Source organism: Anguilla rostrata, chromosome 12 (genome assembly GCF_018555375.3).
Source record: "Anguilla rostrata isolate EN2019 chromosome 12, ASM1855537v3, whole genome shotgun sequence".
NCBI lineage: Eukaryota > Metazoa > Chordata > Actinopteri > Anguilliformes > Anguillidae > Anguilla > Anguilla rostrata.
Window position 1 is genome coordinate 25,967,319 of NC_057944.1, and position 17,537 is coordinate 25,984,855.

Sequence of the window (17,537 nt, forward strand, 5' to 3'; positions counted from 1 at the left end):
TAATAATTCTCCTGAGCAAATACCAGATCCACATTTGTAAATGGAAAAGCATTAATCCATACTGTTCATATTTCATAAATAAGTTTAGGCTGTATTTAAAGACCCTTTAAAAACGTTTTTTTAAGGTAAGAATTTACAATTTTTTTATTTATTATTGCCGTCATTGCTTCATTCCTCAGCGAGGTTTGTCATGTTATGATGATTACAATGATACACTGCAAACGTCACAGATCACAAAGGGCCATAAATAAATGTAGGCTAGCTACCCTTCCCTGTATCTGATCGCATAGAACTGCGTAAGAATGTATTTATTTATTTATTTATTTATTTGCTGTGGTGGCAGATAACGGAAGTACCAGTCTATTACATCATCGATGACGTCTTTTAGCAGCCTTGTTTTGTTAAGATGGCGCTGCGGCCAGGACCAGGGGGAGCTGGCAGGTACATCGTTTTTTTTTATAAAACATGTTGTCATTTGCCTTCTCTATCACTTGTGTAAAGTGCAATTATCTTTACTTTTCGTTATTTGTTAGATTGAAAACTATTATTGGTAACGAGAGTACGTGCACAATAAGATAGCTAGCCAGAGATTGAACTGAATATATGTTCAGCTAGCCATGGCAATAGTATAGCTAACAGTTAGTCTACATTAATCTAGTTGACATGTTGATCCTACTAAATTGCAAGCTAACGTCATTAATAGTTCGCTTCAAAAGGGGCCAGTTTACCAGTTATGAGCAACCCGGGTTACTGTTGGAACTGAGAAACAAGCGATCTCAGGTTGTTAGTCGTGCTGGCAGTTAGCTAGCTAACACAGTTGAAGTCATGAAGCTGTCTTTCCATTTAGAGAGCTGCGCGTGTCTCCGGTTCACGTTATTTCTCAGAAGGCATACGATTTACGATTACGGAGATTTGTCTATGTACATGTATATGAGAATAACTGCGTTGCTTAATTGTTACTTTGTCCTTTAGTGCGCTAGTGCTGTGTAAATTGTTGCCGCTACTCTGATTTAGCTAGAATGAATAGCTAGCTAGCTGTTAGCAGACTTTTTACATTTTAGCTAGCCACAATTCCAGTGTCAGAAGATATTCTACAGCTAGCAATACTAACAGTTGAACGAACACTGTTTGATGAGATGTTAATATATTCAAACTCAGTTCCGGACTGTGATCATTCGATGTAGTTTCCCAACCTGAGGTCCCAAAGCTCAGGAAAACGTAATTGACTAAGATGAAATTCTGCGTACATGATGGGTACCCAGCCCAGGACAAGGACTGGTAAATTCACACGCAAGATCAGATAATCAAGCTGATAATCAAAGCTGTCCTGGTGTTGTTTATAATATAAAGTCAATATTACACACATATGCAAGTTTATAGCCTCTATATACCTCGTAATCGCATTAGAATTACGGACTTTAACTTTTAATTCTAGATCCAGGTCTAAGCCGAGATGTGAAATAACAAAGGGAAGTTGATTTAGAAATGGTCGGTGTTTTAGCATTACCAAAGAAACGGTAGCCAGTGTTGGAATGCATGACACATCCACATAAAACAATGGATATTTGTACACTGCTAAAATGCACCACTGGGTCTTCCTCAGGAATACATCCAGAGATACTGTAATATTTAGCTTGAATCTTATAGATTATGGCAGGATCAATGTAAACATATCTGTGTGTATGTTTTAAGAGTCCCCCTAATGTGGTATGAGACATTGGATGAGTTAAAAAGTTTCAGAGGAGCTTAAATTCCAGGAAGACTGTAAGGTTTGTGCTGTAATGTTTAGGCTATGCACTAAGGTCAACACTTTATAGCCTGCACTGCATACAAAGTCTAGGTTTGGACTGAAGTGGGAAATAATAAAAATAAAATGTTTCTTCTGTACTTCTCAGTTTTATATATCCTGTCGGAGGTGGCCTGGGACCTCCACAAGGTGAGTCCTGTCTTTAAATCATCCTCTTTCTTCACAAGTCACCGTTGGGCCTCCTTCTCTTCTTTCTAGTTTCCACGGTGAGAAATATAGGTTTCCTGAGAAGTGAATGTCCCAGAGCATCTGAGGTTGTAAAATAATGTCACACTGCTAAAAACCTGGGTCTTCTGTGTTTCTGGAGGTTTCCACCTATCTTCAGAATGAGGATGTGTAGGTTTTATGTCCTCTCCAGGGTTTTACATCATACTCCTTTGAACCCGCTGTGTCATTGCTCCAGTATTACAGATATAACCCACAGTGCCTGAGCTCATAGATCTGAAGTTTGGCTTCTCTTGTAGGCCTGATGCCCGTGCAGGGTCCGCAGCCGCAACAGGGCTTCCCCATGATGCAGGTCATGTCGCCCAACATGCAGGGAATGATGGGAATCAATTTTGGGGCCCAGATGACCCCAGCAGCCATGCCAATGCAGGTTAGTGTGTTGGGAGAAGGGGGTGGAGGTGGTTGCCTTGGAGTTTACAGCATCCTGTTGGGTGATCCTTAATTACAGTGCTGGTTGGTACACTAGTGATGGCTGATGAATATTCAGATTGTTCCTGTTTGTATACGTTTAGCTGATGTGATGGAAATGACAAGTGGAGGATGATGTCCACCTCAGTGATGCCATTTACCTGTGCTGGATTTGAAGTGGCAGTTTTCTTTTCACCAAGAGCTGCTCTTGTTGTTAGCATGCATGTCCAAAAACAATGGGAGTCTTATGTCCCTGCAGGGAACATGCTCAAAATTTCTCTCAAAATTACCTTCCAGTAATTTATAACCAAGTCAGTCAGACATGTGGAGTCAATTCCAGTGTGGTTAGCTGGTGTGTAAAACTGTGGCTTAAACCCCAAGACCACATCTGTGAAGTAAGGATTAGCTGTTCCAGGTGTAATGTGGACTGAAGTCAGCATCTTTCATTTTGTCTGCCGAAACCTAAAACAAATTGCGATTTTGATGTTTTCTGTGCAGCATTTAATTCTTTGGATTAAGACAAATTAAGACACCTGTTTCCTCATTGGTCCAGAAATGAGGACTAACTGCTTGCGGCAACATTTTTACAGTAAATTAGCTGGCTGGCTGACTTCAACACCCATGACTCCTTGCTAATGCATGCTCAGAAGGTGTTTATGAGTTATATTGGGAATAAGGAGTTTATATGGTTTTCATTTTCGGATTGTCATTGGCATATGAAACCTATGTTTTTTGAATTTCACATATTCAGAATGAGGGCTTTGTTCTTCAGAATAATGTGTTTACATGGGTTTAATTGTAATTGGACTACTTGAGTATTTTGAATAAGATTGGAATAATGATTTACATGTAAACATGGTTATTGACATCTTTGGTGATGTTATTGTAGTTTCACAAAAAGTTCACTAGTTATGGTTGTGTAAATTGAAAGTAATCTGTTGTCTGCATGATACTTTTAATACTTTGGTATGTAGCCTCAAGTTAAAGTATGGGTCTATGTAATACAAATCATTCTGCAGGTACATTGATTCCCATTATTTTAGGACATCAGTGTTGTTAACAGTGCTAGTTGTTGGAATCACCATTTATTTTAATGCATAGTGCTTCACTTGGATGCATAATATGTCATACTGCACAGAAAAGAGTTTGTAGCTCAGTTTGTGAGAGCTAATGTCTGTCTGTAATGTCTGGTGGTCATTGAGGAGAGTGAGAGTGCTAGTTGTACTGATCATGCTTGTTTTGTGTGTTCCTCCCAGGGTGGGCTGACGATGGGGATCCAGGCCCCTGGGATGCAGTTTGTGGGTCAGCCCCAATTCATCAGTGTGAGGGCCACCGGCCCGCAGTACACACACATAGCTGAGGAGCATCAGTAAGACCTGCACTTGCTCTCTGTGTGATGCTGTGCACTGCTGTGCCCTGTGTTTCAGTGGAGGTTTGGTGTGATGCTCTGTGCGCCCCCTATAGGAAGCGACTGGAGCAGCAGCAGAAGCTGCTGGAGGAGGACCGCAAGCGGAGGCAGTTTGAGGAGCAGAAACAGAAACTGCGTCTGCTGAGCAGCGTCAAGCCCAAGGTGAGACACCTTGACCCTCTTTCAGTTTCTCAGCCCTGATCAGGATCAATACGGTTTGTCGGCCTCGATCAGGATCAATACGGTTTCTCAGCCCCGATCAGGATCAATACGGTTTCTCAACTTCGGTCAGGATCACTGTGGTTTCTCAGCCCCAGTAGAGGATAGCTGTGCTTTCTCCTGTATTGTGTGTGAATCTGCTTTGTGTTTTTTTCCCTCAGGCAGGAGAGAAGAGTCGGGACGATGCACTGGAGGCCATCAAAGGGAACCTGGACGGCTTCAGCAGAGACGCAAAGCTGCACCCCACGCCATCCTCGCACCCCAAGAAAGCAGGTACTGTCACTTGACCATTGAAACAAGCCCCCCTACCCTCTCTATTGCTAAAATGGACTGCACCAGTCCATGCTTCTGTCATGCTCTGAGGTCATCATATTATCGTCCCGTATCAGAGCTGCACCAGGAATAAACCCAGCACACTTTCCTCTTTAACATACCACATCTCCCCAAACCTCCAGAAGTGCACATTTCATCACAATAACTTCACACCTTAATTTTTTGAGCAGCATAGGTGAGGTTGATGTGTTCTCTAACTCCCATTTTTCTACTTTCAGTAAAAATTTTCCATTTTCATGACGTGTGTCGTTTTCATGATGTGTGTGATTTGTTCTGCCCCACTATATGATTATTTCATCAATAAATTCATCCAGTGAAAGCATTTTTTATGTGTGTGTTGCATGATTTAAGAGGCATATCATCTTGATTTGATCAAACTACAAAGCATTCATTTGTCATCTTCCACATAACTTGCTCTGCAGAATCATAAATGCTTGTGATTCTCATACATTAAATATGGAACGCTGTATTTCGACAGCCATGTTTTACAGCCTGTAATTCAGACCTCCAGCATTAAGGTGGCACTGCAGCCTCCGTATTAAACCACCTTATTAGCTGCCATGAACAGTCATCGGATTCTGCTACTTTTAGTATCTCAGTGAATGACCTCATTTTTAATGACATGTGAATGCATATGGATTCACATAGTGGTGCACTTATATTTGATGAAGTAATATTCATAATGTGTCAGCAATACATAGTTATTTTGCTTTTTGTGTTTATTAACTGCTTATGTTTCTCACTCAAGAAATTTATTTCACTCATTTACATGAAATATTTTACAACTTTATTTGATAAACAGCAGATACAATTTGAATTTTATTACTATACAAAAAGGTGTTTGACTATGGCAACACATTGCTGTCACAAGCCCTCATTAAGTGCACTGTCTTTTGGGATAACCCAAAATGCTAGCAGTTAGCATGGGGAGCAGAGCCCTGTGGGCAGGTCCGGTAAGACTGGTCTTAATGTCTGGTTCAAGTGGATTATCACTGACACACACATATCTGATCACGATGTTGTCATACCTCCACTAGATGGAGTCATTGTCTTGTAATTGAATGAACTTTTCCACTCATCATTTTACTGCTTATGAACAGTAACTATGTACTGACACCACAAGGCTACTAATTATACATAATTAGCTACATAAATAGCTCTTACCGTTTTTCATTCAGTAATTTATTTTAGAATGATTTATGCTCCTAACTGCAGCAGATTACCTGACATGCAAAATCTGTTTTCTGATGTCATATCAGTTCTCACTTGCTTACATGACACGTGTTCAGGTTATGATTTCATTGTGACCTTTTTCTTGTTGTGCATACATGTTTTCTTTCTCATCTCTACCCGTTTTACCATCATCTTTACCTCAGTTCTGTTACAGTCGTCTCCGCCTCATTTTTCCATCACCCTTTGCATCTTCCTGCCTGCTTTCTCAAGCAATGATAATGAGTTATAGTACACAGGGTCCACCCCCTCCACAGGCCTGGCCATATTGGTCAGTCTTTAGACACAGCCCCCCCCCCCCCCCATTATGTACCAGTCACTGGTAATGCAACCCCCCTGGCGTCCTTCATCCAGCGGCCCGTCTGGACTCAAAGGTCACACTTCCCTGTTTAATCTAGGGCCTGGAGGACACATGGGTAAAGCAGTTCTAATGAGCTCTTATATAGGAAGGAAATATTTGTGTGGGTAAAATGTACTGTTTCTCAGTGCTGCTCCAGGTGTTGCTGCTCATTAAGTGTTCAGTACCCCCTATCCGAGCTGTTGGACAGGAATTCACTCGCTTCTTTGTGTCATGTCAGTGGGCAGAGTTGTAGTCCCTTAATTCCCCAATGCCAAATGAGGAGGAAATTGTGGGATGGATCTCAGAATGCTCTTCTGCTTCAAACGTGGGGGAAAGAAAATGAAGATAAAAGAAGTACAGGGGGAACTTTAGGCTGAATCATAATGTAATTTTTCCTTTTTCCTTTCCTTTTTTACATCTTGATTCCTCTTGAAACTGCTTAACTACCTGGTAACAATGTACTTTCTTCACATGGAAATGGCTTGGAAAGTCAGACAATTTTGTAGGGAAAATGGTGTGTTTTTCAAATATAAAATTGGAGAAGTAAGAGCATATCAGGGTTTTTTTTTTCTTTGGGTAATGTGATGCCCAGATAAGTAGAATGACTGAATGGGATTTAGAGAACTCTACTTTGGACCATCCCAGGGCAGCAGGGCCTAAAACTACTGCATACTTTCACAATATTGAGCTCCAGAGCTCAGGTTTCACCCCAGCCCCTGAACCCAAAACTGGGCCTCTGCTCCCAGGAACCTGAGTGTCACCATCGCTATGGAAACAACACTGCAAGCTGGTGGGAGAAGGAACTGCAGTTCAGCACCAACACCTGAACAATTTCTTCACTTTAAACACACCTACACCTGAATAATCTCTCCAGTATAGACACACACACCTACACTTGAATAGCCTCTCCAGTAAAAACACACACACCTACACCTGAATAATATCTCCAGTATAAACACACACACCTACACCTGAATAATCTCTCCAGTATAAACACACACACCTACCCCTGAATAATATCTCCAGTATAAACACACACACCTACCCCTGAGTAATCTCTCCAGTATAAACATAAACATACATTCCCATATCCACATAAATGCACACACAAACATACACACAAAGAATAACAAATTCTCTGCTATTCTTCTGTGTATTGGCAAAAGTATTTGGACTATTTTTGTTGTTTTGATTAAAGTGGGGGGCTACTTTATCGAGCCTGTAATTTCTACATGGATCATTGGATATGGATGTAAATACACTCAAATTACAACTGACAGTCTGCACTTCAAATTCTTATTCACTGTGTTATCTCAAATCTAATGTGCTGGAGTGCAGAGCCAAAACAAAAAGAATTGTGCCACTGTCCTTATACTTTTTTATAGGTTGCCCAAAAATCTAAATGTATGGGATAAATGGAAATGATCCCATATACGTATGTCTGAATATGGGTACATCATACTGGGGGAAACGTGCATTAATACATTAAAACAAGATTTGTTTCTGCGGGCCATACTGGAGCGGACCCTGCGGAGGGCAGCGAAGCTCCGGAGTCGTTAAGCTGCAGCTCTGGCATTTAGGGATTACAGCCCGGGATACGTGTGCTGCCATGCAGCTGCACGCCTGGCATTGTGTGGTAAAGCCTGCGCAAAAGACGCGCTCCGTCACACCTGTCAGTCACAGAATGTGTCATGTGATCAGGGCTGGAGAGCCTCTGTGCTCCAGAAGGAGGGCACTGCAGATGGCTTGTGCAAGCGGGCTAGTTTGGCTGTGAAAGTGTGATTGCGTGTTATGACTGCAGTGCTATTTACATAGATGATCTCACCTCTCACATCACAGAAAATTATACTTTCATAGCTATGCAGGTCGAGACATGGTAGCATGTAGCTAGCAAGAAACCACATAAATGTACTAAGCATACCTTATGATTACCTTAATATTTTTAATATTGCATAGTTGTGGCCCTGTAGAAGTTTCTGGACCCATTGTCTGCTACTATTACCAGGTTGCCGACATTTAAGGATTATAAATACTTTATTATAAAATGTGACCCCTGTGTCATTTTATGAAATGATTTGACATAAACATTGTTTTGTTTTTTTATGTTTGATAAATACACCACTATTCTGTGCTGTTTCTCAAAGTAACAATGAAGATGTATTATAATGTCTTCACAATTTATGCTGAGAGGAGTCACATTCATTTGTTGCTTAATTAATACCTCTCAGTACAGTGCCTGATATTCGCTCTACAGATCGAGTGTGGATATGTTTTGTTATCTCTTAAGTCTTCCACAGTAAAGCAGTCTGAATCAACTACGGTCTGTGTTGCGGTCCTGTAGCTGTGGTCTCTCAAACGTGTTGATTTAGAATGCCAATTCTCCATGTTAGTAACATTTTTTTAGACTTGGGCATGATCCTCCTTTTGTATTTTTTTTCTACATTGGTATGACCAGTGAAACAAGCTCACTGCACAGAGGTAATTGTGGAAATATTTCTCCACCTTCTCAGTTGAAGATGCAGGACACTATTAAAGCTGAACATCCTCAGTTGTGGGTGCAGGACAATATTATAACTGAATGTTTCATGCAGGCCCAGCTGAAGGACTATTCCTGTGAAGTACCTGTCTGCTCTCCCAGGTGTGTCAGTCCTGTGCTGTGTTGGTGTTTGTAGGTGTAGGAGTCTACCCTCAGCAGGACCACATCCAGCCTCTTATGCCTGCCTGGCTGTACAATGACAGCCTGGTCCCAGGTAAACACCATGCTGGTTCTTTCTATAAACCTGTATTACTCCCCATAATTGTACAGTCCATTGCACAAAAGGTAGTGTATGTATGTTTATTTTCTATATGGATGTAGCTTGTGCAAAAATTTAGTTTGAGTGTAGATGTAGTATGTATACAGATTTAGTTTGAATCTAGATTTAGATTATATGTGCTGTAGGTTTAGAATGTATGTACATTTATGTTTTATGTTGGTTGGCTTTGTATGTAGATGTAGTTTGCATGTATATTTAGTTTGTTTGTAGGTTTAGTCTGAACTTACCTTTATGTAGATTTAACTTGAATGTAGATGTAGATTTGGTAGATTTTTTACTTTTTTATTCCTGGCATTATCTTTCTCTTTGTATGTGTGTGCATGTGTATGTGGTGTCTGTGATTGTGTGTGCACATATTGTCTGCTTGGTTTGTACAGAACTCTTCAAAAAGGTGCTGGACTTCACTCTGACCCCTGCTGGCATTGACACAGCCAAGCTGTACCCCATTCTGATGTCATCAGGCCTGCCCAGAGAGGCGCTGGGACAGATCTGGGCTTCAGCCAATCGCACCACACCTGGCAAGCTGACCAAGGAGGAGCTCTATGCTGTGTTGGCCATGATTGGTGTAACACAGGTGAACATTCTGCTCTGACCTTTGAGTTTTATGTTGGATAAAATGTTTTTAAGTATTGGATTTTGGTCACTCTTTTAAAAAAGAATGTATGCTCAAACTTATTACAGCTCTATTTCATTCTATATGTTTTGGTATGCAGTAGCAAATGACAGTAATGAAGATGGCTTTATGTGCGTAATTAGTCATGAATACTACTAATTAGTTTTACCTATGACCAACTTTTTTGAGGAGCACGATCTAATTGCATTGGTTTCTCTTTCCAGGTATGAATCAAATGTTGCTTATAGGACATATCGTGGTGGTTAAATTTGCCATACTGTCTGACTGCAGGCCTGTCTTTGGCTATTCAGAGGAGAATGTCATCAGACAAAGTCCTTTAAATATAACATTGATTGAAGCAATTCAAAATAATCCTTCAGTGTGTAATTTAACATAGTAGTATTGTACTCATCTACAGTTATAATATCTAAATTGCACTGCATTTACAGTTGTACATTACTAATCTCTAAATCATGCTGCATCCAAAGTAGCACTAACTGTTATTTATTTTTATTTTTTTCTCAGAGTGGTATTCCAGCAATGGGTCTGGATATTTTGAGTCAGTTCCCCTCTCCCCCAATGCCCAACCTGCCTGCCATGACCGCACCCCCTGTCCTGCCCCAGCACCAACAGCCAATCATGTCTCAGACATCAGTCTCTATGGCCACGCCCCCTGTCTTGCCCCAGCACCAACAGCCAATCATGTCTCAGACAGCAGTCCCCATGACCACACCCCCTGTCCTGCCTCAGCACCAACTTCCAATCATGTCTCAGACTCCCGTCTCCATGGCCACACCGCCTGTCCTTCCCCAGCATCAACAGCCAATCATGTCTCAGACACCTGTCTCCACACCGACTCCAACACCTGCAGTCATTGGCATGAGTTCAAGCACCAGCATCCAGCCTGCCAACAGCTTTGTCGCCTGTTTCCCACCTCTGCAGGTAATATGGCAGCCCCTCCCTCTCTCTTCTACATCCTGGGGTTCATTCAAACACCGTCTGTTTTTTGTTTGTGCTTTGGGTTAATTGTTGACTGGCATCATTGATTTATTTTAGGGAACGAAACCAGACGATGATGATTTCCAGGACTTCCAGGAGGCACCCAAGGCTGGGGCCAGCGAGGACCCCTTCACTGACTTCCAAGCAGAACCAGGAAACACATTCTCCAGCACAGCTCATCCCCAACAACAGACTAGGTACAAACCAAAAACACTCCCCCCCCAACATCAAACCAGGTACAAACCCAGAACATCCCCAACTAACACCACACCAGGTACAGACCCAGAACACCCCCCCACACCACACCAGGTACAGACACAGAACACCCCCACCCAACACCACACCAGGTACAAACCCAGAACACCCCCACCCAACACCACACCAGGTACAAACCCAGAACACCCCCCCACACACACACACACCACACCCGGTACAGACACAGAACACCCCCACCCAACACCACACCAGGTACAAACCCAGAACACGCCCCCCCCCCCCCTACACCACCAGGTACGGACACAGAACACCCCCTTCCAACACCCCAGTGACTCCAATGTTGTTCTCTCCTCAGTGTTACTGCAATACTGACTCCAGTGTCCAGATCCTCATCCCTGGATAAATATGCTGCATTCAAACAGCTATCTGTGGAGCAAGCTGCAGATACCTCCTCCCCTGCCTCAGGTACCACCCCACCCACCTTCACTTCACTCACTCAAGAGAGAAACCGCCTCTGTACTTTTAAAAATAGACTTTCATATGCGCTTCATGAGATTTTTATGAAATTTTTTTTGTGAATATTTAATGGCTCCCACCCCACATGTTAAACTTAAAGCTGAACTTAAAAGAATGTGTTGAAACATGCTGGCAGGCATGGTGTTCACTGTTGATACTGCTCTAATGATTTCTGTCGAGTTAATTTTTATTTTCTTTGCAGATTTTACAGATAAATATAGTGTCTTCAGACAGCTTGAGCAACCTGGAGATAGAAAGTCAGGTGAGCTACAACTATTTCTCTCCTCTGTCACAGTCCAGGGTTTCACACAGACTTGCATTACCATGAGAAACTTCCTGCCTATATACTACAACACTATGTAACTATTGCACTGAATGTCAGAACAAGTTACCTCAACTGCCTAAACTCATTGGTATTTCTCTTGGCATCAGGTGGCTTAGAACTAGCAGTCCAATCTGCATGGTCAGTACTACCTCAGACAATTTAAATAAGACATTCAGTGAGTTTTAGAGACTGTTTTAGCAGTCAATAAACATGTCCCAGTATCAGTAGAACAGTACCCACTGGAGGCAGACCTCTGAACTCCAGCATTGCAAATTTCATGATTTCATGGTCTGTGTGGAGTTCAGAAATCATTTTTGAAGTCCCATTTTAATTCATGTTTTGTTTTTTGAAGGTGAAGGATTTTCAGACTTTAAGTCCGCCAGTACCGATGATGGCTTCACAGACTTTAAAACAGCCGATGCAGTGTCTCCATCAGACCCTTCGGATCAAACAAAGACCTTCCACCCCTCATTCCCTCCCCCTTTTGCCCTCTCTCAGCCTCTGCATCAACAGCCCCAGAACCCCCCCTCCCGGCCGCGATGCAGAAACCCTCTCAACATGGCCGACTTGGACCTCTTTGCCCCCACGGCTCCACCTGCGCCTGCCGCTGACCCCAAAAACCTGCCTTTCCCTTCCACTCCCCAATCTGCAGAGCCCCGCCCAGAGGGAGCTGTGCCCTTGGGCAAAGCTGGCGATGATTTTGGGGAGTTCGCCCTCTTTGGATCCTCTGCCCCCAACTCCTGCTCGGCTGCAACGCCGGGCTGCACTGTTGGGGTGGGGGGAACGGCTCTCGATGAGTTTGCCGACTTTCTGGCTTTCAGGAGGCCTGGGGAGATCTCAGCCGACACTAACCCCGCCCTGAGCGGCTCCAGGATGGGGGAGGCTCTGCCCCGGCAGCAGCAACAGCATGTCTCAGACAAATACAACATCTTCAAGCAGTTCTCTTTGGAAGGCAGCCTGGGCTACGACACCAAGGATAGTGGGGGCTGTGCAGCCTCTCTGAAGAGCGACATTGACGATTTTGCCGAATTCCAGTCCTCCAAGTTCTGCACTGCCCTGGGGGCCTCAGAGAAGAGCCTGCTGGACAAAGTCACCTCCTTCAAACAGTCCAAGGAAGACTCCGCCTCCGTCAAGTCCCTGGACCTCCCATCCACTGGGGGCAGCAGTGCGGGAAAGGAGGACTCGGAAGACACGCTCTCTGTGCAGCTGGACATGAAGCTGTCAGACATGAGCGGAGACCTGAAGCACGTGATGTCTGACAGCTCTCTGGACCTGCCTGCAATGTCCGCCCACCAGCCCCCCGCCTCAGGTGAGGAACTAGTGCGCTTACTGTGGTGAGACGCAGCTCAGCTACGCACACCTCTGCTCCCAGGCCCTCTCTGCTCCAGGCAACCCTTTGGCCCCTGCCCCAGTGCCCCCCACAGTGCATATGTACTGTGGCCACTTTATCAGCCCAGTATTTAAAACCATCAGTTCAGAGCACACTTCATAGCCTTCCATGAAACCCAGAAATACTGTGTGCCCATCATTTTGTTTGTGTCTAATTTTATTTATTTATTTATTTATTTATTTATTTATTTATTTATTTATTTATTTATTTATTTATTATTTATGTATGTATGTATGTATTTATTTGTTTGTTTGTTACATTGCCATTTATGAATTGATCTGTATTTCCATGTGTTTTCAGGCTGTTTTATAAGGATGGTCCATATTGTATTGGTTGTAGGACTCTGTTTCTGCTGAATTAGTTGTTGTAGCAGTGTTAATGTACCCACCAGTGTGATAAATCCCTGAATCCCTGGTACCCCAGACATGTCTCCTGCATAAAGCACACTGCCTCTGTCCTGCTCAAATTTATTTAACAACCACACTGGCAATAGGAAAGGACTCTCTCCCTTTTCACTTATCATTGCATCCTTCACGTTAGTCCTTACTTGGCTGCATACTTGGGTCAGATCAGTATTTAAAATATAGTCCCCCCTCCACTGTTTGCTGTCTGCTAACATTATACAATCTGTAGCCAGAAACAATATGCTACGTGTGTGTATTTAATCAAAGGCGAGCACAGCAGTGCTCATTCAACCCAGTCTCACTGTCAACAGACAGCTCACCACTTTTCAGTCCTTATAGACAGACAACTCAGATTATGGACCTGGTTACATGATAGCAGCCCATAGAAGCATGGAGATATTCTTGGATACCTCAGGTACAACCTGTTCGGAACCAGTGGGAGGACAACAGAACCCATAGGATATTACATTCATAAACTTCTATGATGCATCAATTAACATAACAATAGCGAAATACAGTATGTAACTTGGATAGCTTGCTAGGTAAGATAATATATCTAAATAGAAGACATTCTATAGTTACAAATGGAAAAGCTAGACAGGTTAAATTAATAATACTTACTTTCAGGTTTTGGAGGCATTCACGGAAACTGGGCACTGCTAATCTCAGTGTTCTCTGAGAGCTGTTTAGGCTCGCCTCAACCTGTGCTAACAAACTGCACCCATTTCACACAAAAGTGATACAATTGTATGTAGTACTGCAGAGAAAAGGCCTCTCCTATGTTACAGTGGAAAACAGCATAACTTCTGTTTGTAGACAGTGCCGTCATTCGCATTATAATGCATTAGCTAGTTCACTGCTGTCATATCAGCACCAGCGCCATGTCATTATTAATAAGACAGAAAGATTCCATGATGTATCAAAACCAGTGATTTTGCTTAAATTCATTGCATTGTTGATAGCTGACTTTGATCCTCAGTGTTTTCAACAGCAAAACCGGCTCATTCACAGATCTGACAGCATATTTTACATTTTAGCAGGTGTGCATTGTGCATTAGAGTGTATAAATGCCTCCAAGAGATTTATCAGCAGAGCAGTCATGATTTTGACTGGAGGGGGTCTTTAAAGAGTGTTTCACTCAGGTCTGTTATCGTGTGCTGCTGCTCACCTGGAGAGCACTGATGGTCAGCATGTTGATGCCGATGGTCCTAAAAAAATTAAAATAGGTGGGGCATTCATGCACAGCACACCACTGTATTATTTTCCAAGTAGATTATTGTCCCTAAGAAACTTTATGTAAGATATTTTAGACTGCCATTACCTCTTTACTAATAATCTGATTCTGTTATATGCACATAGAAGGACTTTATTTAATTAATAATGCAGCCGAATATTAAAAGACGCTGTGAGGTAGTGCAGTGCGTGTACACTTTCAGTCAACATTCCTGTACTGAAATGACTGTATTGGCTGTCAGTCTGATCGATCAGACCTTGCCCTTGTGTGCATGCAGCAGATGTTATAGATATTCTCTGTTAAAACAGCATTTCATTGGGTCAAGTTTGAATATTATTAAAAGACATTAAAATAGAAAAGGAGCTTGAGTTATGTTCGTGTAGCGCAAGAAGTGGCAAAGGTGAATTTTATTTAATCACCTGATCTTACTTCACAATTCACCTTACGGAGCAAGGTACATATTCCTGAATACTCAAGACCTCTTCTTAAAATATGTGTGCACATTTATACACGCTCATGGGTCTGTTGGCTTCTTGGCTGAGTGAGATTTGCTTTGATTTAGGCTTATAGATGTCAGAATAAGCAGTGTTAATTTCAGTGTGTGTGCATGTGTTGTAGTGCTGTGTGAGAAACATTAATGATCTGTCTGCAGAAGTTGTTCCACAGACCCAATCAAGGCTGTTTGTTCTCTGCATTCCTACTTCATATTCATCAATGTTTATTCTTAAAGAGACAGTATCTCTTTTTGTGGAATGTTTTTGGCCTAGAAATCTACATCAAAGCAATATTAGTATCTGAATTATAATATTATTAATCATAATAATATTAATATTAACATAATTAATACAACAACAAAAAAAACTGTGGGATCATACAGCTGGTATACATCTGCATATCAATCCACCTTTTTAAAAAATATGTACAGTGAGCTCCATGATTTTTGGCACAAGGACAATTATTTTTGATTTGGCTCTGTGCTCCACAATTTAAAATTTGTAATCAGCCAATTCATGGTTAATTTGCACATTCTCAGCTTTTATGGGTATTTTTATACTCTTTGGTTCCACCATATAGAAATCACAGCTTTTTATACATACTTTAACGTATGCAGAATGTTCAGTAAGATTCAAATTGGGTAACTTCAATCAAAAGCCAATCAATTTCCCAGTTTTTGGCTTTCGTTGCTTTAGCAGTATGTTTGGGATCATTGTCTTGCTGTAGGATGAAGTGCCATCCAATGAGTTTTTAAAGGCATTTTATTGAACCTGTTTCTGATCTGTCAGGCAGGTGGTCACAGTGTCAGTTCACTGCGGTCATCAACTGTAGAGGTCGTTCTTAGCCTACCAGGCCCTTTGCAATTTCTGAACTCACCAGTGTTCTCTTCTATTCTCCAAGCAGTTGCTGTCGATAAGCCTAAGGTTTGGCCTATGTCTCTGTTTTTTCTTATTTCTCAGCCTCATAATGGCTTCCTCGACTGTCATTGGCAACTCATGTTGACAAACTCCAATAACAGACTGCAAAGCAATCAAAAGCTGAAAGCTCTTACACCTGCACTAAGGAAACAAATGAACACATCTGACTAATCCAAAACACCTCTGAAGTCATTTGTCACTTTATGGATCCCTTATAAAAATACCCTGTAATAACAGCTGATAATTTGCACTTCAACCACACATGAATGATTACAAATATAAAATTGTGGTGTGTATAGCCAAATCAAAAAGAAAATGTCTTAGTCCCAAACATTACGGAGCTCACTGTATATACATATAAAATTCATAGTGTATTTTTATTGCAGTTTGTGCTAAACTTTATTTCAAATATATATATATTCAATGTAGTTTGAACAAATCCTACTTCATGCTACGTTATCTATTTGAATATTAAAGCTAATTATCAATTTTTCATATATTTCCATTAAAGTATTAAATGTCTAATGAATATTTACAAATATTTGCTGGATGTTATCTTTTTATGCATTCTTCTTCAATAATGTAAAGAGGTTAGGCAGAGGAACATGCACAGGACATGTTTGGGGTGGTGTGATAAACAGAATACTGTCACTTTAAATTTGTTGTTCACCTGTTACATAAGATGCAGTGTTAAGTTCGTCTTATGTTATTTTAACCCCTTGAGTATTTGAACAAAGCCGTTATCAAAGGTTTGTTCTGATTTGTTTTAATGAAGAGTGTCAATGCTTACCTGCCATCTATTTAATACATTGAATACCATGGAGGGAAAAGCATGAATGAGATTAATGAATCACAGGCTCTTTTGTCAATCTTGGCTTTTTATAACTTACTATCCTTACTCTTTATTACTTCTGAACCTGTGGGCTATATCCTGATCTTGGGGTTTATATCCCGGTAGAATCAGAATGACAGAACAGATTGTCTCACCCAAAGTATACATTTTTCAGATACCCATCGTTCATTTTGGCCATCTTGGGAACCTGCAGGACGTGAGTTAAGAGAGAAGACGTGTACGTCCTCAAAGCATTTTAGTACCTGGCTTTCAACATACTCACATTTTTCTCGATTTTTGGCTTTTTAAGCTTTAAGTACAATTTGGTTCTCTGTTGCTTTTCCCTCTTAGAACTTATCAAAAACTAACGTTAGTCTGTGAATGTGCCTTCTCAGATCTACTGTCTGCTGGTTTCTGGGGTTTCCTCTTTCAAACATTTGCCGTTTGTCGTTTTTATGACTTTGCATGCCCTTGTATGCGTTCTTTTTTTAAGTGCTCATTTGGCTAAATTCTCTTATAAATTTCCCTTTCAGACAGCATTTTGTGAACTTCCTCTCGTTGTCATAATAAATATAAATCTTGGTATAGCTGAAATGCGTACCGTCCTGACTGTTCTTGTTTAAACTTAAATGTATACAAAAGAATGCATATGAACACATCCATGATGTAATACATGACTGTATAGTAGAACATGGGTTCTACTGGGAGCTGCAGGCCACACAAATCCTGCACAACCTCACGAACTGGGACTCACAAAGAATAATATGAATACAGTTATAAAAAACATGCATTATTGTTACACCAACAGAG

General features: G+C 41.5%; 1 protein-coding gene across 1 annotated transcript; it reads left to right on the forward strand.

Moving 5' to 3' along the window:
• The first annotated feature begins 372 nt into the window (after window positions 1-372).
• LOC135235975 (synergin gamma-like) lies at window positions 373-15,884 on the forward strand. Its single transcript, XM_064302081.1, has 13 exons — window positions 373-441; window positions 1,896-1,936; window positions 2,272-2,402; window positions 3,697-3,809; window positions 3,905-4,010; window positions 4,229-4,340; window positions 8,643-8,720; window positions 9,164-9,360; window positions 9,925-10,341; window positions 10,456-10,595; window positions 10,970-11,079; window positions 11,333-11,392; window positions 11,808-15,884. The coding sequence occupies exons 1-13, from the start codon at window positions 407-409 to the stop codon at window positions 12,791-12,793; spliced, it is 2,526 nt and encodes an 841-aa protein (XP_064158151.1). The 5' UTR covers window positions 373-406; the 3' UTR covers window positions 12,794-15,884.
• The last annotated feature ends 1,653 nt before the right edge of the window (window positions 15,885-17,537 follow it).